Source organism: Nicotiana tabacum, chromosome 22 (genome assembly GCF_000715075.1).
Source record: "Nicotiana tabacum cultivar K326 chromosome 22, ASM71507v2, whole genome shotgun sequence".
In the NCBI taxonomy this organism is placed as follows: domain Eukaryota; kingdom Viridiplantae; phylum Streptophyta; class Magnoliopsida; order Solanales; family Solanaceae; genus Nicotiana; species Nicotiana tabacum.
This window is the reverse complement of record NC_134101.1, coordinates 169,575,089-169,597,826: the sequence shown is the minus strand read 5'-3', so window position 1 is coordinate 169,597,826 and position 22,738 is coordinate 169,575,089. Positions and strand designations below refer to the sequence as shown.

The 22,738-nt window shown below is 40.1% G+C and overlaps 1 protein-coding gene across 25 annotated transcripts; it reads right to left on the bottom strand.

Annotated features, from left to right (window-relative positions):
- Nucleotides 1-4,803: 4,803 nt before the first annotated feature.
- On the bottom strand, nucleotides 4,804-21,301 carry LOC107818907 (calcineurin B-like protein 4). 25 transcript variants are annotated; one of them, XR_001655555.2, is made up of 7 exons: nucleotides 21,034-21,292; nucleotides 20,710-20,784; nucleotides 20,453-20,533; nucleotides 20,249-20,345; nucleotides 19,558-19,611; nucleotides 6,550-6,683; nucleotides 4,804-5,055 (listed from the first exon to the last, which is right to left on the bottom strand). XR_001655555.2 is itself a non-coding variant. In XM_016644992.2 (5 exons), exons 1-5 carry the CDS (start codon nucleotides 21,070-21,072, stop codon nucleotides 5,028-5,030), a joined length of 267 nt encoding a protein of 88 aa, XP_016500478.1. In that variant the 5' UTR covers nucleotides 21,073-21,301; the 3' UTR covers nucleotides 4,804-5,027. The 25 variants fall into 25 exon arrangements, 4 of the variants coding, with proteins under 4 accessions (XP_016500478.1, XP_016500493.1, XP_075098973.1 ...); XR_001655553.2 differs by having other exon boundaries at nucleotides 20,249-20,353; nucleotides 21,034-21,291; XR_001655561.2 differs by having other exon boundaries at nucleotides 20,249-20,353; nucleotides 20,453-20,772; nucleotides 21,034-21,297.
- Nucleotides 21,302-22,738: the final 1,437 nt, after the last annotated feature.

Below are 22,738 nucleotides of genomic sequence, written 5' to 3'. Positions count from 1 at the left end.
TCAAAAAGGACAATAGGATCCAGTAGAATTCAGAATGCATCGAGGCCTTAAGAGAACTAAAGGCATACTTGTCCTCGCCACCACTACTCGCCAAAGCAGAACCTGGCGAATGCCTCCTGATATATTTGGCCGTATTAGAGGTCGCGGTAAGCGTAGTGTTGGTCCATGAAAACAAAGGTACACAATCTCCAATCTATTATATTAGCAAAACCCTGGTCAACGCCAAAACAAGGTACCCCCACCTCGAAAAATTGGCATTGGCATTGGTTATAGCTTCACAAAAGCCTAGACCCTATTTTCAATGCCACCCATATCGGTGGTGATGATCTTCCCCCTATGGAGCCTCCTACATAAACCCGAACTGTCGGGAGATTGGCTAAGTGGGCCATAGAATTGAGCGAGCATGATATAACATATCAGCCGCGAACAACGATAAAATCACAGGTACTTGCCGACTTCATCGCCGATTTCACTACCAAAATAATGCCCGAGGTCGAGCAGGAAACTTCTCGTACCTCCCCTAGGATACCAAACCTATGGGTCCTATACACCGATGGTGCATCCAACGCATCAGGATCTGGACTGGGACTCGTACTCGAGGTCCCAACAAGCGAAGTCATCCACCAATCCATACGATGCCCCGATATAACTAACAATGAGGCCGAGTATGAGGTCGTAATTGTAGTACTTAAGCTATCTCTCAAATACAGATCACGACGAGTCGTCCTCATATGCTACTCACAACTCGTTGTCAACCAAGCCACAGGGACTTTCCAAATTAAAGAGTAGAGGCTACAAAAGTACCAGGCAGAAATTCATAAAATGCTGCCAGAATTTGATGAATGTCGACTCGACAAGATACCTTGAGCACAAAACATCAAGGCAGATGGCCTCGCCAAGTTAGCAGCAGCCACCAAAAACATTACAAAAGAAAACGTGGTCACCCTTCTCCACTCGTCAATAGACCAACTTGAGGTACACTCTGTAAATTTGACTTAGGACTGGCGCAACCGTATTATAACATATTTGCAAGAGGGAGTACTCCCATCAGACAAAAAGGAAGCCAAAAAGCTTTGAATGCAGGCGGCCAGGTACAACATCATAAACCACGACCTATACAAAAGAACGTTTGGGGCCCCCTTAGCGAAATGCCTAGGGCCGAACTAAACAAGATGCGTCCTCGAGGAAGTACATGAAGGTCACTGTGGTGCCCATACCGGCAACTAAACCCTCGTTAGATGCCTCATTCGGGCAAGTTATTATTGGCCCACAATGAAGAAGGAAGCTGCCGACTACGTCAAGAAGTGCGAGCAGTGCCAGAAATATACCCCTATGATACACCAAGAAGGAGAGCACCTCCACTCGGTTACATATCCATGGCCGCTCATCAAATGGGGAATGGACATTGTCGAACCCCTTCTAGCAGGGCGAGATAATGTACAATTTCTTTTGTTTTTAACTGACTATTTTTCCAAGTGTGTAGAAGCAGGTGCGTTCGCCCAAATACACGAACATGAAGTAATCACATTCATATGGAGAAACATCATATGCCGCTTCGGCATCCCTAAAGAAATCAGCTGCGATAACGGACCCTAATTCACCGAAAAAAAGACCACTGAATTCTTCAAGAAATGGCACACAAGCGAATACTCTCCATGCCATATCACCTTGCCGGTAACGTGTTACACCCTATGTTTTCATACATAAAAGTACAACATAAGTAAATTGATGAAAGCTCATAAATGAGATATTACATCGCGCATTTTCGTACGTTAAAGTTTTGTCGTAAGTTAATCAACGTATGTTTGGGAATGGGATTATTTTGAGATTATAAGTATTATGCTATTTCAAACAAGTGATGAGTAAATTCGTGAAGGTGAGACGGTAGGAAAATCGAAGAAAATGTATTTTTTCAAAGTTTGACATGTTGGGATAAAATACGGCCTGAACTAAAATACTCGATATTTATGGGCTAGTGCCATACAAGGTACCACATGACCATGATAGTAAGGTGTATAAGGTATGTTAAAAGTGGGTAGTATTTTAAGTAATTTGAGATAGTCCTTAATTATGTGGATAATTGATTAATGGTGGAGATAATTATGGTATTAAGTGGATAAGAGTTCTTTGGAGATTGCCACATGGCATAAGCATAGCCAAGATAGCAAATTATACAAAATGAGTAACTAGACAAAGTGATAACTTGTTTACACGTAAAGATTGGTTGGTCTCTTTATTGGAAAAGTATAGGACTTTGCAAAGTTAAGAAAATAACATTTTTATACCATTAAAAGAGAAATAACAATGATCCAACGTGACATCTCTCTGAAATCTTACAAGATCCAACGCGAAATTTCAAAGAGAAATGCTACAAGATCCAACGTGTTATGCTACAAGTTGGTAAAGTTTATTTCATGATATTAATCAGAGGCATAATGATCTTATGACGTACCAAGAGATTATATTAACATATTTCATATGCATTTCATGCATTTATACATTCATATTGACCCATGAACAGATGGCGTTATATATATATATGGGAAAGGTTATGGTGTTATATACGCACCACTACCTGATCAACTGGTATACGTTGATGATTTTGCCCATAGTGGTCGAGATGATATGATGGGATGCCCTCAGAGGCTTGATGATGTTATGAACACATGTACCTATGCACGACATGACATTTATACGCATATGAATAACACTATAACTATTTCATGATTTACAGAGTTATCCACACTTATAGGTTGAGCCATTTACTCTATATTTCTTCCATGTCTTTTATGTACTTATTTATGTGCCTTATATACTCGGTACATTATTCGTACTGACGTCCCGTTTTCCTGGGGACGCTGCATTTCATGCCCGCAGGTCCCAATAGACAGGTCGAGAGTCCTCCAAGTAGGCTATCAGCTCAGCGGAAGATGTTGGTGCGCTCCGTTTGCTTTGGAGTTGCTTGTTTGGTCAGTATGATTTAGACATGTATTGTTTAGTATGGCGGGACCCTGTCCCGGCCTTTATGATAAGTATGTACTCTTAGAGGCTTGTAGACAAATGTCATGTACACATATATTTGTAAGGCATTGTCGGCTTATATTTAAAGTATATAATGGATCACATTGGCCTTATACGTCCATTTATCATATAGTTTTTATATCAGGTTGGTCATCCTATATTGGGTAATCCCCTATGTTTATTCTGGTTAGCCCATGACGGTCTGTTTTTCCCACTTGCCAATGAAAGTACAATAAGAAAGTTATGTTTTGTTGGTACTCGGTTAACTAAGGTACCGGGTGCCCGTCGCGGCCCATAGGTTGGGTCGCGACAAAGGTGGTATTAGAGTAGTTCTTTGCTAGGGAGTCTAGAAGCCGTATCTAGTAGAGTCTTGTTTATGAGTATGTCATGCACCACACTTATAAGTAGGAGGCTACAAGGTATTTAGGACTGTCACTCTTTCTTCTTACTCTAGATCGTGTGGTAGAGCTCAGTTGTAAGAACTAAACTTCCTAAACTCTATCTTATTTATAATACGACGATGCATACATCCAGAAAGATAGGTGGTAAGAGATATAGCTGTGGAGGAATTTAGTTAGAGGAAATTGAATTTTTCATGATGCTTATAATGAGTAAATGTAAGGTCTTCAGTAGATCATATGTGTACTAAGATGTGTAAGCCTCTCGATAAAGAGCCCTGAAGCAAGAATATCTATCCACCTATGGTGAAAGGAAATGAGAGATTCAGAAGGTAGATACAAGCGTCAACAAGTAAAAAGAACAAGATGAGAAGGGTACGAGGTACTCAGTTAATAAAGATTATCGGTATTTTCAACCCAGGCAGAAAAATATAAGCATTGTGAGTTACCTTCAATAGTAATAGAGGTATGTATCCACACCCATCTCAGTTATGCCCCACTGGGGGCTAACAGGTGTAGTTTAAGAAAAGGACGGGATATTAGGATCTGGCTGGGGTTAGAGTAACCCGAAATGGGGAATGTATTGTTTATGTTAGTTGACATTTCCGAAGGATATTACAAAGGTTCTAATAGACCTCCTTATGAGACTCCCAAATGGTGCACTCTAGAATATTACAATTAGATGTGAATACTAGCATGATCAAAAAATTAAGAAGATAAGCACTGAAAGCCTGAAAGGAATAATTATTACCTTGATATGGTTCGTGTCCCACAACAACAAAAAGGGGATTTAGTGGAAATAAAAAAGGGCATTGGCGGCAATAATAATAGCCGCTATATCATTTACCGGCCATTGATATTTAGCCACTAATGCCAGGGTCGGCAAAGCCTTTAGCTGTATTTCTCATAAAAGCTGGTAAAAGGCCTGACTTATTGCCGTTAAATATCATTTGCTTTAACGGTAATTATTTGCGGTAACTATTTTAGCTGCTTAATCCAATCTAAAACGGTTACTGATGCTCTTTTAGCATCTATTTTTATAGCCGCTAAATTAAAAATAATTACCTCTAAAAGTTCATACTTTTAGCGGTAATTGATTTGTGGCAATTAGAATGACTATAATATTCCTTTTGAAAACATATTAGCATGACCCTTTAACATCCATTTTAATGGTTGGTAAATTTAATAAAATTGCCGCTAAAACTCTTCTTTAACAACAATTATAATGGCGACAATATTCCCTATGGAAACATCATAATTTGCCCTTTTATCATCAATTTTATAACCGGTATATCCTGTGAAATTGGCACTAAAAGTCACAAGCTTTAATGACAACAGTTTAGCCACCATTAATAATAGCTACACACTCTTTTGAAATAAGATCTAAATAATAAAACATATTAATATTGATTCATAAAAATATAATGTATGTTATTAAATCTTAACAAACAAAAGGAAGTAGTAATCCAAATATTAATATCATAGTAACTTAAAAAATAAACTTATATTGTTTGAAGCAAATGGCTAACGTCATTATATAACAAATCCTAACGAATAAGTCTTCAAATAATTTCTGCAACATTTCATCTTATTGAAATCTTCCACTCGCTAATTATGGATCATCAGACTGTATGACCTGAAATTACAAAATAATTATGTAAAGGAGGTGAAATATAAGAGTCTTCAACTGGGATATTTATCGAGCAAAATTATTAAATTTATGTATCATGGCATACTTGTTTGATTTAGAAAGACAATGCTCGATATAATATATAAATTCAACTCTATGTGGGCAGCAAAATATAAATAGTTATATTCTATGTTATAAACGTACCTAAAGAGCATGTAAATCCTTTAAATTTGCCAGCATTTTTCCTTTACAGCAACACTTTCTCGTGGTGAAAAAAAAATAGCACACTTTCTCATAATTAACAGAAGAGCAACACTGAAGTGCTTAACCATATAACAAACACAAACTATAACAAAGATAGACCGTTGGCATATAGCTGAAGTTCTTAGCTTCACAATCACTAGTCTTTCAATGTTCTCAGCTTCATAAGCAGAATTTGAAGGGATTTATCAGAATTTTATTGACCTTCTTAAGGCTCAAATTGTGTTGTTATTCTCACTAAAATAAGGTCAAACTCACTTCTCCTAGAGAATTGTTGAAGATAGTAAGCAATTTACATCTAAGCTTGGGGAATATGTATTGCTACTACTTCTTTTCATGTAATTTCTATTGACCTATCTATAGAATCTCAACTATGGTCTCCTTGATTTCTCAGTTTTTCCTAAGGTCGCCATCTTAATTTTACATTTCATTCTTTTGTTTCCTTAAAGGGATCTTAATCATGTGATTCCAGATCTTCAGAAAAGGCAGAAATGCTTTTAAATGTTCTGGATGATGTTTCAACTAAATCATCTAATATGGACTATCAAGGCCACTGTAAGCCCCTAGTAAATTTGTTTGGATTAACTTATATACAATATGGACAATTCTATACCATAAAGTTTAGAAAGAAAAAAAAGAGTAAGGACCTATGGATATTGTTTCCATTTCTTGCAAGTCTAGATGAACTTGCGGAAAAACACATTTGATGCAGCTTCTATCAATGTTAGCATTATAAGGCCATGAATATAGTTTCAAGCTTCATGTGGCAAAAGTATATAGAGAGAACATTAAGAAGTTGGTTCTTTATTAAGAAAAGTGAGCTAGATCAGTGAGCTAAGAATTGATTCACAGTTCTCCCACGCCCCAAGAAGTAAACAAGGAAGGCTTTAATTTCAGAGTATGATACTGAACCTGCTGGTTTATGAATTATATAAAGCAGTCATGACAATTGTTAAAAATTCAAATTACTGATAAAATGAGAGATACACAAACTTTAACATAACAAAAAAGGCATACATAAGGGAATAAAGATATTACCACATTTCTTTATGTAACATTCTATGACAGAACACTACCATAGAACTATAGCCTTTAAAACATCAAAGCAACATATGCAGCGACTAACAAAAGAAAAGCAAGCAAATGCCTTCAGTAGACAACTAATAAACTTGCTAGATATATAAAGGCTACACACTTTATTTAATTCTGCAAACTCTAAAATTAATGTAATTCACTCACCCATAAGAGTAAGTACTCTGAATGCTAAATTTGTCGCTTCCTATCGTGAACTCCCCCTGAAGAATTGCACTGAAATGCTTGATTATTTCCACTAAAGCATGACCGGATTTTCTTTGCCAAAGCATGTATAATATCTTGAATTAACAAAACATGATTAGTTGAGTAGCTAAACTAATTATACTTTTAATCATCTATTATATACTATTTATCATTGTATTTTATACATGGCCGGATTTTTTTCTTCCAAGGGACTTTTTAATGTGAAAATCAGTGGAGTCCATCTCAGGTTATCCATCACTATGCCATCAAAAGACTCTACAGAAGTTAAAAATCCTATAAATCCAATTTACAAAAAAAAAGGTTACACCCCAAATAAAACAGAGATGGAAAAAGTCAACATTCCATTTGTTCTAAAACATTTCCATGAGAAATCCCTAATCCACAACCCTAACTCCTTTTTAGAACTCAGGTAACTGAAGATTTTTCGCAAATTTTTCAATGTAGTCAAATATAGTCAAATTGTGTGATATTCCTCTAAATAAGTAAAGGACATGAATAGAATGCAATGAAGATAGAAAATTAACATAACACACCCCCAATTATTTTGAGATTGAGGAATAGTTAATGATTTTAGAAATTATCATGAAATAAAATATAGGAACAAGTTAAAAACAATATCAAATATACTTCAATCAGAAGTACGTACCCATCCGAATGAATATTACCCTTGACAGGAAAATTAGCAGAAGAGTCTAACTTAGTAGCAGCAGACATAGACTTGGCAATCTTTTCTTGATCATTGACCAACTCCATAACAATATCAGGTTTAAAATCCACAAACCTCCCAAGTTTGAACTCAACATTTGTCCTTGAATTCCAAATACTACCACGCTTATGATACAAAGGAAGAATAAAAGAACTTTTGAAACTATTATTATCATAACGGTCCACATCTCTTAATTCAAAAAGGGTCTCTTGTGAAAGTGAAGACCAGAATGATAAAGCATTTATAGAGATACCCAAAAGTCCAAGAACGATTCTTGGCGAAAAAGGAACGATCTTTGTAAAGGAACATGAAAAAAGTCTGTGTTTGAATCTTGTTGTGGAACTGAAGATTGACTTTATTGTGGTAAATGATCAGAAGTCCGAGTTGCTATTATGGATGACTACGACATCTATGTCACAAATATTTAATATCCTCAGCCATAAAATACTGCATAGCGCATCACCCTAATCTTGGAACAAAGATGCAGGCGCCATGATTTATTTCTTTAAGCAAACAGAATATTCAAAATGATTTGAAATAGTAACTATTTAAGTGAAATTATTTTCATGCACTTAAATGGACATTGCTTAGATCTAAAAAAGATAATATTGAAGAATAAAAGAACAACTAAATAAATAACACACTTGTCAGGTGCAATTTCCGTCATGTGATAACTGAAGCATTTTGTGCATAGTATTAAAACTTCAAAACTAAAAATAACTATACCGTTCCAAGTTATATCTAAAAAACAAGGGCCTAATTTTGAGATCACCAACTCTTTGAAATAATACTTTCCACGAGCAATAGCTGTGACGACCCGGCCAGTCGTCTCATGGGTTACCGCTCCATTTCCCCCATTTTAGCTTCTTTATGCTTCGTTATCCGTGTTTTTGTGGTATCGGGTTGGTCGGATCGAGTCCGGAATGAGTTTGGTGAAGTTTGAGACACTTAGTCTCTTTTAAGAAGGCTTAAGTTGGAAAAGTTAACTGGATGTTGACTTATGTGTTAGAAGGCTCGGAAGTGAGTTTCGATGGTTCGGTTAGCTTCGGGAGGTGATTTGGGACTTATGAGTGCGATCGGAATGGGTTTTGGAGTTGTAGAGAATATTTAGGCTTAAATTGGCGAAGTTGATATTTTGGCGGTTCCGGTTGATATGCGAGATTTTAATATAGGGGTTGGAATATAATTTCGAGAGTGACAATAGCTTTGTTGTGTCATTTGGGATGTGTGTGCAAAATTTTAGGTCATTCGGACGAGATTTGATAAACTTTTTGATCGAAAGCATAATTTAAGAGTTCTTGGAGTTCTTAGGCTTGAATCCTATGTTAAATTGGTGATTGATGTTGTTGTGAGCGTCTAAAGTTTTGAACAAGTTTGAACGATGTCATGGGATATGTTGGTACAATTGGTTTGAAGTTCCGGGAGTTCCGGGTAGGTTCCGGGATATTTTAGGCCGAAAATCATAGCTGTAGCAGGTCTAGAAGGGTTGCAGGCCTCGGAACCCACCAACGCGGTCCGCAAAAAAAGGAGTGCGGTCGCGGTAAGTGTTGTGCGTATCGCACCAAAATGCAGTGCGGCCGCGGTGGGGGACATTTCACTAGTTCTAATTCGGAAGCTCATATCTTTTTATTTACAAAGAATTTTGAGATAATTCAAAAACAAAAGTTGTAGCCCTTCGTGTCTAGTTTCCAGAAAGATAAAGATATCACAATTTGAAAATCTGTAGCGAAAGTAATGGCTAAAATACTAAAGCCTGTCGCTGCAGAGGAAAGCCTGTGTTGCCGCGGTCGTTTTTGTGCGGACCGCGGTCGATTTTGTGCAGTCCGTGGAGGTGAAAAGTTGTGGGGTACTCTATAAATACGAGATTTTGGGTTTTATTTGATATTTTGACCTACATAGCTCAGTGTTTGGCGATATTTCGAAGGTTTTTCAAGAAATCTATCGGTGTAGGTGATTCTAACTCAGATTGGCTAGAGTACATGAATCTATCATTAAATTTATCATTCAATTCGTGATTTGGGATGGAATTTGGGGAGAAAATTGTGAAATCTTTCAAAAATGTAAAATGATGATTTGAAGGACCAAATGATATCGGAATTGGATAATTTTCGTATGGTTAGACTCGTGAGAGTATAAGGATTCTAGTTTTGGGAATTTTGTCAAATTCCCAGATCTGGGCCAGGGGGTCGGGTTTGACCAAATTCTGGAATTTTGTGGTAATTTGATTGTTTTCGCTTGGGCTTTGTTCCCTTGGCATATTGTGACGTATTCGTTCTGATTCTGGATAGATTCGACGCGCATGGAGGCCGATTCAAGGGGCAAAGGCGTCACGAGTTAGAGATTTAGCCGGTTCGAGGTGAGTAATAATTGTAAATGATGCTGTGAGGGTTTGAAACCCCGGATTGCACATCGTAGTGCTATTTTGTGGTGAGGCACACTCTTGATAACGAGCATGGGGTCGTGTACTATTGGGGATTGTGACTTGGTCCATCCCGACTGATGATTTTACTGCGTATTTGACTGAAACTTATATGTTATCATCATGATTTGGGTTGATTGCCATATTCGGGCTTCGTACCAACTATTTGAACCCTTCGGGGATTTTTATTACTATTTTCTCATTGTTTTGACTTATTAATAGAACTTAGTCATGTTATTTTCCACTTTTTTACTACTCAGCCATTTTTACTCCGTTTTGAGACTTAAATGATATTTTAAATGATATTTTGGGCTGAGAAATACTGTTTTACTAATGCCCGAGGGGATTGTGAGTATTTTTGACTGAGGAAGGCCGAGGGCCTAGTTGTGAGGAAACACTGATACTGATTTGAGGCCGAGGACCTGAGATATATACGCCACGAGGTGGCTTGTTGATATTGTTTATGAGGCCGAGGGCTTGAGATATATATGCCACGAGGTGGCTTTACTGTTATGAGGTCGAGGGCCTAGATTTGATGCCACGAGATGGCTTGATATTGCGCTTGGGCCGTAAGGGGACCCTCCGCGATTTTGTTGATATTGTGCCCGAAGGGCGAACTTCTATTTGTTTACTTACCTGTCAATTACTTGTTTTACTTGTTAAAAAGGGATTTTACTCGATTCTTCACTGTCTACTGGTTTTAAGTGATTTTTACTGCTTCGGTATAGAATGCCTTGTGTTTTACGTGTTTTCTTACTTTCAGTCATTATTTATATTTATTACTCACTGAGTTAGAGTACTCACTTTACTCCCTACACCGTGTGTACAGATTCAGGCGCAGCAGGTCCCGCTCCTGAGTGCTGATCCTTCCAGTCCAGACGGTGTTTCAGAGACTACGAGGTAGTTGTTGGCATCCGCAACCCCTGTGTCTCCCTTATCTTATTATTTCTAAGTTCTTCAAACAGTTGTACCAGATATTGTATTTAGTAGACTCGTATCAGGATCCTTAGTTGCTCATGACTTGTGACACCCCGGTTAGGGCTGTGTCGGGTTGGAAATTCTGCTTTGTTATCTCTATTTCCGCTGATTGTGCTATTAAATCATGTTTGAACTGTTCTTATGCTATTTAACTGCTTAAAAGGACAAAATATGTTAGACTGGCTGGCCTTGTCTTCAAGAGATGTGTCATCACGACCGGGTTCGGGGTTAGGGTCGTGACAAGTTGGTATCAGAGCTTAGGTTACATAGGTCTCACGAGTCATGAGTAGGTTTAGTAGAGTCTCGCGGATCGGTACGGAGACGTCTGTATTTATCCTCGAGAAGCTGCAGAACCTTTAGGAAAAACTTTATATTCTTGAAATTCTCTTTGTGCGAACTTGTTGGTTCGAGTACTAAACTTTTATCATTCCATTCTCTCACAGATGGTGAGGACGCGAGCTACCGGACGAGGTGGGCTATCACTAGTGCCACCAGCTGAGGCCACTAGAGGCCGCGGATGCGGTCGTGGCCGTGGCAGAGGTAGAGCGGCGATGGCAGCACCTGTTGATCCACCAGCTGCCCCAGTTCAGGATCAGGCTCCAGCAGCACCAATTCAGGCACCGGTTATGCCCATTGTGATCCCGGGTCTACAGGAGGCCTTGGCACAGATCTTATCAGTTTGCACTAGCCTGACTCAAGCAGTTTCAACCACCACAACAGTAGCTACTTCACAGGCCGAGGAGGCAATCAGACCCCCACTACTCGCACACCTGAGCAGGTAGTGCAGGGACTTCAGATGCAGGGGGCACCTCCAGCCCAGCCGGTTGCACCAGCTAAGGAGTTTGTTGTACCAACTATGCCGGATAATGAGCAACGTAATCTTGAGATGTTTGGCAGACTCCAGCCTCCGACATTTAGCGGAGTAGAGGGCGAGGATGCCTAGGGTTTCTTGGATAAGTGCTAGCGGATGCTCCGTACAGCAGGGATTCTCGAGTCTAATGATGTGGCATTTACTACCTTTCAGTTTTTTGGGACTGCCTTCACTTGGTGGGAGGCGTATGAGAGGCGTAGGCCTGTGGGAACAACATCCCTTACTTGGCAGGAGTTCTCCATTCTCTTTCTGGAGAAGTATGTGCCGCAATCCCGCAGAGAGGAGCTGCGTAGGCAATTTGAGTGGTTGCAACAAGGGGATATAACTGTGTCACAGTATGAGTCGAGGTTTTCTGAGTTGGCTCGTCATGTTGTCTGGATGGTTCTGACAGATCGTGAGAGGATCAAAAGATTTGTTGATAGCCTTACTTATCATCTCCATATTCTTATGACCAGAGGGAGAATGATGGGTGCTACGTTCGAGGAGGTGGTTGATATCGCCCATGATATTGAGACGGTTCGCCGTTAGGAGCAAGAGGAGAGGGAGGCCAAGAGGAGAGGGAGGCCAAGAGGCCTCAAGGATCGGGCAGTTATAGTGGTGCTCCTTCGAGGGGCCAGTTACAGCATTATAGAGGCCGTTCTTTCAGGCCTGCTCAATCAACCAACCCGGGTCATCGTGGGGCATCTTCGGTCATGGTTATCGTGGATCTCAGTAGGGTCAGTCATCACTCAACGCACTCCCAGCTTAGAGTTCATCTTGTGTCCTATCAGCTTAGGGCTCTTCTATGTCAAGTGCATCTGCTAGTCACTCCAGTGCGAGGGGTTCCCTTCAGTCCCCTTCTCCAGCACTTGGGAGTTGTTATGAGTGTGGCGAGATGTGCCACATGTGGAGGCAGTGTCCTCGTCGGGTTGCTAGTTCGTCTCAGCAGAGGGGTCAGCCCTCGACTTCTGCTCCAGTTACTTCACCACCCACCTAGCCAGCTAGGGGTGGAGGTCAGGCAGCCAGGGGTTGCCCCAAAGGGGGAGGTCGATCAGGCAGCTCGTCTCTACGCACTCCCAGGAAGACCCGATGTTATTACTTCAGATGTTGTTATCACAGGTATTGTTTCAGTCTGCCACAGAGATGCCTCTGTATTATTTGATCCCGGTTCCACCTTTTCTTATATGTCATCATATTTTGCTCGTTATTTGGGTACGCCCCGTGAGTTTCGTGCTTTACCTATTCATGTATCTACCCTAGTGGGTGATACTGTCATTATAGACCGTGTGTACCGATCATGTGTGGTGACTATTGGGGGTCTGGAGACCCGAGTGGATCTATTACTATTGAGCATGGTGGATTTTGATGTCATTTTTGGCATGGATTGGTTATCTCCGTGTCGTGCTATTCTGGACTATTATGCTAAGACAGTCACATTGGCTATGCCGGGTGTGCCATGGATCGAGTGGCATGGTGTGACTGATTATGTTCCTAGTATAGTGATCTCTTTCTTGAGAGTCCAGCATATGGTTGGGAAGGATTGTCTTTCATACCTAGCATTTGTAAGGGATGTTGGAGCTGAGACTCCCAGTATTGATTCTGTTCCAGTTGTGAGGGATTTTCCTGATGTGTTTCCTACAAACCTGTCGGGCATGCCACCAGATAGGGATATTGATTTTGGTATTGATCTGGTGCCGGGCACTCAGCCCATTTCTATTCCGCCGTATCGTATGGCACCAGCGGAGTTGAAGGAATTGAAGGAGCAACTTCAGGAGCTCTTAGATAAAGGGTTCATTCGGCCTAGTGTGTCACATTGGGGTGCGCCGGTTCTGTTTGTGAAGAAGAAGGATGGCACAATGAGAATGTGCATTGATTATAGGCAATTGAACAAGGTAACAATTAAGAACAAGTATCCTTTGCCTTGCATTGATAATGTATTTGACCAACTTCAGGGAGCGAGGGTGTTCTCCAAGATTAATCTCCGTTCAGGTTATCACCAGTTGAAGATCAGGGACTCGGATATTCTTAAGGCGACTTTCAGGACCTGATATGGTCACTATGAGTTCTTGGTGATGTCTTTTGGGCTGACTAATGCCCCAGCATTGTTCATGCATTTGATGAACAACGTGTTCCGGCTATATCTCGATTCATTCGTTATAGTCTTCATTGATGATATTCTGGTGTATTCGCATAGTCAAGAGGAGCACGCGGAGCATTTGAGATTTGTATTGCAGATATTGAGGGAGGAGAAGCTTTAGGCAAAATTTTCCAAGTGTGAGTTTTGGCTCAGTTCAGTGGCTTTCTTAGGGCACATGGTGTCCAGCGAGGGTATTCAGGTTGATCCGAAGAAGATAAAGGTGGTTCAGAGTTGGCCCAAACCGTCCTCAACCACAGAGATTCGCAATTTTCTTGGTTTGGCGGGCTAGTATCACCGGTTTGTTCAGGGATTCTCATCGATCGCATCGCCCTTGACCAAGTTGACTCAGAAGGGTGCTACATTTGTATGGTCGGATGAGTGTGAGGAGAGATTTCAGAAGCTCAAGACAACTTTGACCTCAACTCCAGTGTTGGTTTTGCCATCAGCTTCAGGTTCATATACCGTGTATTATGATGCTTCGAGAGTTGGGATTGGTTGTGTGTTGATGCATGAGGGTAGAGTTATAGCTTATGCTTCTCGTCAGTTGAAGCCCCATGAGAAGAACTACCCCGTTCATGATTTGGAGTTGGCTGCCATAGTTCATGCATTGAAGATTTGGAGGCATTACCTGTATAGCGTATCTTGTGAGGTGTTCACTAATCAGCGCAGTCTTCAGCATTTGTTCAAGCAAAAGGATCTTAATTTGAGGCAGCAAAGATGGTTGGAGTTGCTTAAGGATTAGGATATCACTATATTTTACCATCCGGGAAAGGCTAGTGTGGTAGCCGATGCTTTGAGCCGAAAGGCAGTGAGTATGGGGAGTTTGGCATGTATTCCAGTTGGGGAGAGACCTCTTGCAGTTTATGTTCAGGCCTTGGCCAATCGGTTTGTGAGATTAGACATTTCCGATCCCAGTTGAGTATTGGCGTGTGTGGTTTCTCGGTCCTCATTATATGATCGCATCAGAGAGCGCTAGTATGACGATCCGCATTTTCTTGTCCTTAAGGACAGAGTTCAGCATGATGATGCTAGAGATGTGACCATCGATGATGATGGGGTGTTGAGGATGTAAGGACGGATTTGCATGACCAATGTGGATGGGCTTCGGGAGTTGATTCTGGAGGAGGCCCATAGCTCGCGGTATTCCATTCATCCGGATGCCGCGAAGATGTAGCAGGATTTGAAGCAGCACTATTGGTGGAGAAGAATGAAGAAGATATTATGGAATTTGTAGCTCAGTGTCTCAATTGTCAGCAGGTGAAATATGAGCATCAGAGACCGGGTGGCTTGCTACAACAGATGGATATTCCTGAGTGGAAGTGGGAGAGAATCACTATGGACTTTGTTGTTGGACTTCCACAGACTTTGAGGAAGTTCGATGCTATTTGGGTAATTGTGGATCGGCTGACCAAGTCCGTGCACTTCATTCCTGTGTGTACTACCTATTCTTCAGAGCGATTGGCAGGGATTTATATCTGGGAGATTGTTCGTTTGCATGGCATTCTGGTTTCCATCATTTCAGATAGAGGTACTCATTTTACTTCACAGTTTTGGAGAGCCATGCAAAGAGAGTTGGGTACTCAAGTTGAGTTGAGCGCAGCTTTTTATCCTCAGACGGACGGGCAGTCCGAGCGTACTATTCAGATATTGGAGGACATGTTGCGTGCTTGTGTTATTGATTTCGGACTGTCCTAAGATGACTTCCTACCGCTTACAGAGTTTGCTTATAACAACTACCAGTTGAGTATTCAGATGTCTCCATATGAGGCTTTGTATGGGAGGCGGTGCAGATCTCCAGCTGGTTGGTCTGAGCCCGGTGAGGTCAAGCTATTAGGGACTGATTTGGTACAGGATGCTTTGGAGAAGGTGAAGGTGATTCAGGAGAGTCTTCGAATAGCGCAGTCGAGGCAAAAGAATTATGCTGATAGGAAGGTTCGAAATGTGTCCTACATGGTTGGCGAGAAAGTTCTGTTGAAGGTTTCACCCATGAAGGGTGTTATGAGATTTGGGAAGAAAGGGAAATTGAGTCCTCGGTTCATTGGGACTTTTGAGGTGCTTCGGAGGATTGGGGAGGTGGCTTATGAGCTTGCTTTGCCACCCAGCTTGTCGAGTGTGCATCATGTATTTCATGTTTCTATGCTCCGGAAGTATATCGGGGATCCGTTTCATGTTTTGGACTTCAGCACGGTTCAGTTAGATAATGATCTGAAATATGATGTAGAGCCAGTAGCTATTTTGGGTCGTCAGGTTCGGAAGTTAAGGTCAAAGGATATAACGTCAGTGAAAGTGCAGTGGAGAGGTCGGCCCGTGGAGGAGGTTACCTGGGAGACCGAGCGGGAGATGCGGAGCAGATATCCTCACCTATTCGAGGCTTTAGGTATGTTTCTTGACTCGTTCGAGGACGAACATTTTTTTTAAGTTGGGGAGGATGTGACGAACCGGTCAGTCGTCTCATGAGTTACCGCTCCGTTTCCCCCATTACAACTTCTTTATGCTTCGTTTATCCGTATTTTTGTGGTATCGGGTTGGTCAGATCAAGTCCGGAATTAGTTTGGTGAAGTTTGAGACACTTAGTCTCTTTTAAGAAGGCTTAAGTTGGAAAAGTCAACTGGATGTTGACTTATGTGTTAGAAGGCTTGGAAGTGAGTTCCGATGGTTCGGTTAGCTTCGAGAGGTGATTTGTGACTTAGGAGTGCGATCGGAATGGGTTTTGGAGTTGTAGAGAAGATTTTGGCTTAAATTGGCAAAGTTGATATTTTAGTAGTTCCGATTGATAGGCGAGATTTTGATATAGGGTCGGAATGGAATTCCGAGAGTGACACTAGCTTTGTTGTGTAATTTGGGATGTGTGTGCAAAATTTTAGGTCATTCGGACGAGATTTGATAGACTTTTTGATCGAAAGCATAATTTAAGAGTTCTTGGAGTTCTTAGGCATGAATCCTATGTTAAATTGGTGATTGATGTTGTTGTGAGCGTTCTAAAGTTTTGAACAAGTTTGAATAATGTCATGGAATGTGTTGGTACAATTGGTTTGAAGTTCCGGGTAGGTTCCGGGATGTTTTAGGCCGAAAATCATAGCTGTAGCAGGTCCAGAAGGGTTGCTAGCCTCGGAACCCACCCATGCAGTCCGCACGAAAAGGAGTGCGGTCGCGGTATGTGCTGTGTGGACCGCACAAAATGAAGTGCGGCCGCGGTAGGTGTTGTGCGTACTGCACAAAATGCAGTGCGGCCGCGGTGGGGGACATTTCACTGGTCCTACTTCGGAAGCTCATATCTTTTGATCTACAAGGAATTTTTAGATGATTCAAAAACGAGCTGTAGACATTCGTGTCTAGTTTCCAGAAAGGTAAAGATATCAAAATTTGGACATCTGTAGCGAACGTTATGGCCAAAATACTAAAGCCTATCATTGCAGAGGAAAGCCTGTGCGGCCGCGGTCTTTTTGTGCAGACCGCCTCGGGTTTGTGCGGACCACGGTTGATTTTTTGCGGTCCGCGGAGGTGGAAATCTGTGGGGTATTCTATAAATACGTGGTTTTGGGTTTTATTTGATATTTTAACCTACAGAGCTCGGATTTTGGCGATTTTTCTAAGGTTTTTCAAGAAATTCATCGGGGTAAGTGATTCTAACTCAGATTTGGCTAGAATACATGAATCTAATATTGAATTCATCATTTAATTCGTGATTTGGGATGGAATTTGGGGAGAAAATTGCGGAATCTTTCAAAAATGTAAAACGATGATTTGAAAGACCAAATGGTATCGGAATTGGATAATTTTTGTATGGTTAGACTCGTGATAGTATAAGGATTCTAGTTTTGTGAATTTTGTCAAATTCCGAGATGTGGGCCCGGGGGTCGGGTTTTACCAAATTTTGGAATTTTGTGGTAATTCGATTGTTTTCGCTTGGGCTTTGTTCCCTTGGCATATGGTGACGTATTCATTCTGATTTTGGATAGATTCGATGCGCGTGGAGGCCGATTCGAGGGGCAAAGGCGTCGCGAGTTAGAGATTTAGCCGGTTCGAGGTGAGTAATGATTGTAAATGATGTTGTGAGAGTTTGAAACCTCGGATTGTACATCGTAGTGCTATATTGAGGTGAGGCGCGCTTGATGACGAGCGTGTGGTCGTGTACTATTGGGGATTGTGACTTGGTCTATCCTGACTGATGATTTTACCGCGTATTTGACTGAAACTTATATGTTATCATCATGATTTGGGCTGATTGCCATATTCGGGCTTCGTGCCAACTATTTGAACCCTTCGGGGATTTTTATTATTATTTCCTCACTGTTTTGACTTATTAATTGAACTCAGTCATGTTATTTTCCACTGTTTTACTACTCAGCCATTTTTACTCTATTTTGAGACTTAAATGATATTTTAAATGATGTTTTGGGCTGAGAAATACTGTTTTACTAATGCTCGAGGGGCTTGTGAGTATTTTTTACTAAGTAAGGCCGAGGGCCTAGTTGTGAGGAAACACTGATACTGATTTGCGGCCGAGGGCCAGAGATATGTACGTCACGGGGTGGCTTATTGATATTGTTTATGAGGCCAAGGTCCTGTGATATATACGCCACGAGGTGGCTTGACTGTTATGAGGCCGAGGGCCTAGATTTGATGCCACGAGATGACTTGATATTGCGCTTGGCTCATAAGGGACCCCTCTCGGAGTCTGTACACCCCCCAGTGAGCGCAAGTACACATTGTGATGTGAGATTGAGCCCGAGAAGCTGGCACTGTTCTGAGATTTGAGCCTGAGAGGCTGGTATTGTTCTATTTGAGCCCGAGGGGCTGGTATTGTTCCATGTGATTACCCGAGAGGCTGATACTGTACTGAGATGTTGCCCGAGGGGCGGTTTTGTTGATATTGTGCCCGAGGGGCGAACTTCTATTTGTTTATTTACCTGTCAATTACTTGTTTTACTTGTTAAAAAAGGATTTTACTCGATTCTTCACTGTCTACTGGTTTTAGGTGATTTTTACTGCTTCGGTATAGAATGCCTTGTGTTTTACGTGTTTTCTTACTTTCAGTCATTATTTATATTTATTACTCACTGAGTTGGAGTACTCACTTTACTCCCTGCACCGTGCGTGCAGATTCAAGCATAGTAGGTCCCACTCCTGATTGCTGGTCCCTCCAATCTAGGCGGTGTTTCGGAGACTACGAGGTAGCTGTTGGCATCCGCAACCCCCGTGTCTCCCTTATCTTATTACTTTTATATTCTTCAAATAGTTGTACCAGATAGTGTATTTAGTAGACTCGTATCAGGATCCTTAGTTGCTCATGACTTGTGACACCCCGGTTAGGGCTGTGTCGAGTTGGAATTCCGCTTTGTTATCTCTATTTCCGCTAATTGTGCTATTAAATCATGTTTGAACTGTTCTTATGCTATTTAACTGCTTAAAAGGACAAAATATGTTAGACTGGCTGGCCTTGTCTTCAAGAGAGGTGTCATCACGACTGGGTTCGGGGTTAGGGTCGTGACAATAGTCCTACTGTAACTTTCCAATGAGGCAATCTTCAGTTCTATATCAGAAGCCATCATCTAAGATTAAAAGTGCGAAAGCAACTACTAGAGAGTATTTTCAGCAAGTTCCCACTTTTACTTCTGCATTAGCTTCATTAAAGAGTTGTGCAAAGAACAATTTCAAAATGATACAAAAGAAACCAATGAGTTGGTGTTGAACACACTGAAGTAATTTGATCCAATAGTTAATCTGCGGCTACTCCAATTCGATAATATGAAACTAGAGAGAAATTTGGGAAAATTACCTGTTTCACTAAAACGACTCCAATGGAAAAGATGCACACTTTCAAGATTTTATATTGATTATTATCCAAGTGAACTTACCATACTTGATCTCTCAGAGAGCCAAATAGAGAGGTTTGGAAACCAGGAATGGACCTGGACACGCAAGAAGATATGTTTTACGTGTCATGCTGATGAAATATTGTTTGTACTTTCAACTATAAGCTTTTACATATTTGACATATATAATGAACTAATGTCAAGTACTTGCTGATTTAAGGGTGATACTCTGGCAATAAAGAAGCTAAAATATGACCTTATAAAAAAACTAAAATATCTCTTATCATCTATGATCAATTATTATTATTATCAGAAAAATTGAGCAGCATTGTATATTAGAGAGCTCCTAAAGGGAATTCATAATGACAGAGGTTTAGTTATATATAATTTGCTTACCTGAATTGCATCCTGTAGTTGATGAAAGACTTGATACGCTCTTAGAGGTATTGACGAACTATACGTATAATGAGGCAGCAAAAATGAAACCTATATTTGTTATTACTCAAATTTCCTCCTAGATTGTCCTCTATTCTAAAGAGAGACATAAAACAATTGAAATGTTATATGCTAAGTACGAGCCTAGAATTCCAAATCTTCAACCTCAATGCTCATCACAAAACTAGAAAATGCTAAAGTTATGTCCCTATAATAAAGTAAGGCCACTTGTTAAGTAACAATAATCTAGCTATTCAAAATTTCTTTATAATATGCAACTAAATGCCTTATAACTTACTTCAGATAGGGAAGGGTCATATTCTTTAGAAGAGAAGGATTCTTTGAAGCAAACTCCTTCCACTCTTCTCGATCTATCTTCCTGTCACCCTTTTTATCTGCTTTACTAAATGTGTGGTGCACAAGATAAAACTTAGGCGTTAAATATGAATACCAAAAAGGCACATAGCTACAGCCAAGCAAAAGATAGAGTCGAGCGGTCAACCTTATCTACAATCATTTCAATTATATCATCTGAAAGAATCAGATATGATTCATGCAGCAGTGCTAAAACCATCTCTTTCAGCTGCAAGTAAAACCAAGCAGTGAATACACTATTAACTCCGCCACACGCACTGTTTCACCTCAGAGCAATATTAGAGTTCCTTTTCTTTCCTTTTTGTTTGGATGAGACTTAATGCTCGTGACAACTGACAAGGGGAGCATAGAGTTAACCAGTATAAGTATGGTTGCAACACCTACCTCTTCTCTCTCAATATAACCAGTTTTTCTTAGATCATACAATTGGAATGCAACTGCAAAGACCTGTCATTTAAGCTGAAATAAAGAAATTAGTACTAATTGTTTACCTTACATTAAAAATGGAGAAAAACTTATTACTCCAAAAGGGATTCCACAAATCTGTCAAGTTCAAGCTCATCGCAATATTGAAATCGAATAAAAGAGAATACTGATAATTCAATAGGTTAAAATCCTAAAATCATTAAACTTGCGACAAATTTTCAATATAAATCCAAAAGTTCAATAGTTTTTGATTTTGCCAAAATTGTCTTTTTCTATTGTTACCTTGAGTTGGTGTGGCTGTGTCGCCGCTGCAATCACCATGTTCCCCTACCTTTATATACGTCAGAGAGAGCACAAGAGAGAGAGGAACAAAAAAGTTACAAACGAAGATAAAAGAAAGCGGTGGTAAGATTAAGATGACTCCACAGAGAATAGCGCAGTTTTTTTAATTTTTCAAAGCCCTTTCTGAAGCATTTGAGAGTCTTAGGGTTTTGTCCCTTTTTTGGTAATCTCACATTGACCAGAAGCTCTAGTAGTAATATGTTTTCCTATTGTTTTCTAATTGGAGGGAATGTAATTTCTTGTCCAAAAAAGTTGGAGGGAAATATTTTCTTCTTTTTTGTAGGGAGAGAAAGTTAAAATAATAATAAAAAAAATTCAATTAGTAATTTTTAGCGGTAATTTTTTTTAATGTCGGTAAAAGGAAATCTTTTACCAGCTAATGGTTATGTGCCGCTAATATTTTACCTTAAATAATTCATTAGCGGCAATTGCCTTATTGCCACTAAATAATTGCCGCCAAAGGCCTTTTTTGTACTAGTGTCCCAAGTACAGCAAGAACGATAAGCAACCTGAAGAGCCACTGGATAAAGAAAATGGGAGATAAAAGTAAAAGAATATCTTATTGAAGTTTTCAGAATAATGTGATAGACATAATGTTAGCGGGAAATAAGAAAAAAGTTAATGAAGCATTATGAATAAGATATGATACATGGGTGACAACGGTAGATCAAAAAGACGATAGTATTACAGAGTTTATAGTCAAGTAAAGGAAAAGATGATAGGTGACAGCCCTTGAGACAACAAAAAAATATAGGCCATAAAGTCATAATCTCATTTTGAGAAATAAGTTCGTGACTCCAACGTGATTACTAGAAGGAAAAGTTGTACCCCCGAGTAATAGAAATCAGTATGGACTGGTGAGCAAGATAAACTAAACATGAATTAGTGACTGAGTGATTTGATAATGGTCGGTATCATGCGAATTTTAGATTGCGTTCTGTCAATAATAGAATGGACAAATAAGAAGATTCATGAGAAATTCAGAGAATGGTCATTCAGGAAGACGCTTCCCTAAAGCAAGCAATGTGAGCAAAGTTAAGTGTCACCCTCATGAGTAAGAAATTTTGTTATCCTTGGTATAGAAGGATTACCGCAAGGCGAGTAAGGGTCATTGATGATGTGAAAAGACGTCATAATCTTAGTACTTCCTTAAAGAGGGGAATATGGAGTGATGTGCCCTGAAGTCAGAATTAAGTGATTCTAGTAATCATAAAATGGTAAAGGAAGAATGCGGTAAAACGAAAAAAGGAATGAGATTACACTTATTCAGGTCCTACGTAAATGCTATGATTCCAGAATATTATGTAAGCACGACGTCAAGAAAAAGAAGTAAGGGTTCCTGCCCGGGATATTATTGATAGATAAGGAAATAACCAAGCATGATTACGCGAAATATGGATTTGAGAATGGGCCAACGAGTAGTTAGTAGTTGATTCAGGAAGAGTCTAGTCATGACTAGACAAGAGGTTACATGCAAATCAGCAAATCATGCAAGATAAATATAGTAAACCTCAACATGGAGAATTCAACCTCGTAGTAATGTCATTATAATACTTGAGATATATTCAAATAAGAGTCGGGATAATTAAAGGTACCGTATGTGTATTACAAAAATAAAAGAGAGTGTCACTGGGAAGACAGTCAA

Excerpts from the sequence above, each read along its gene's own strand:
- LOC107818907 (XM_075242872.1), bottom strand. The coding sequence starts at position 21,072 with ATGGTGATTGCAGCGGCGACACAGCCACACCAACTCAAG. Across the intron at positions 6,684-20,452 it reads TTGAAATGATTGTAGATAAG|ATATTATACATGCTTTGGCA; the intron begins GTTGACCGCTCG and ends TGTTAATTCAAG. Across the intron at positions 5,056-6,549 it reads CAGAGTACTTACTCTTATGG|GTCATACAGTCTGATGATCC; the intron begins GTGAGTGAATTA and ends TTGTAATTTCAG.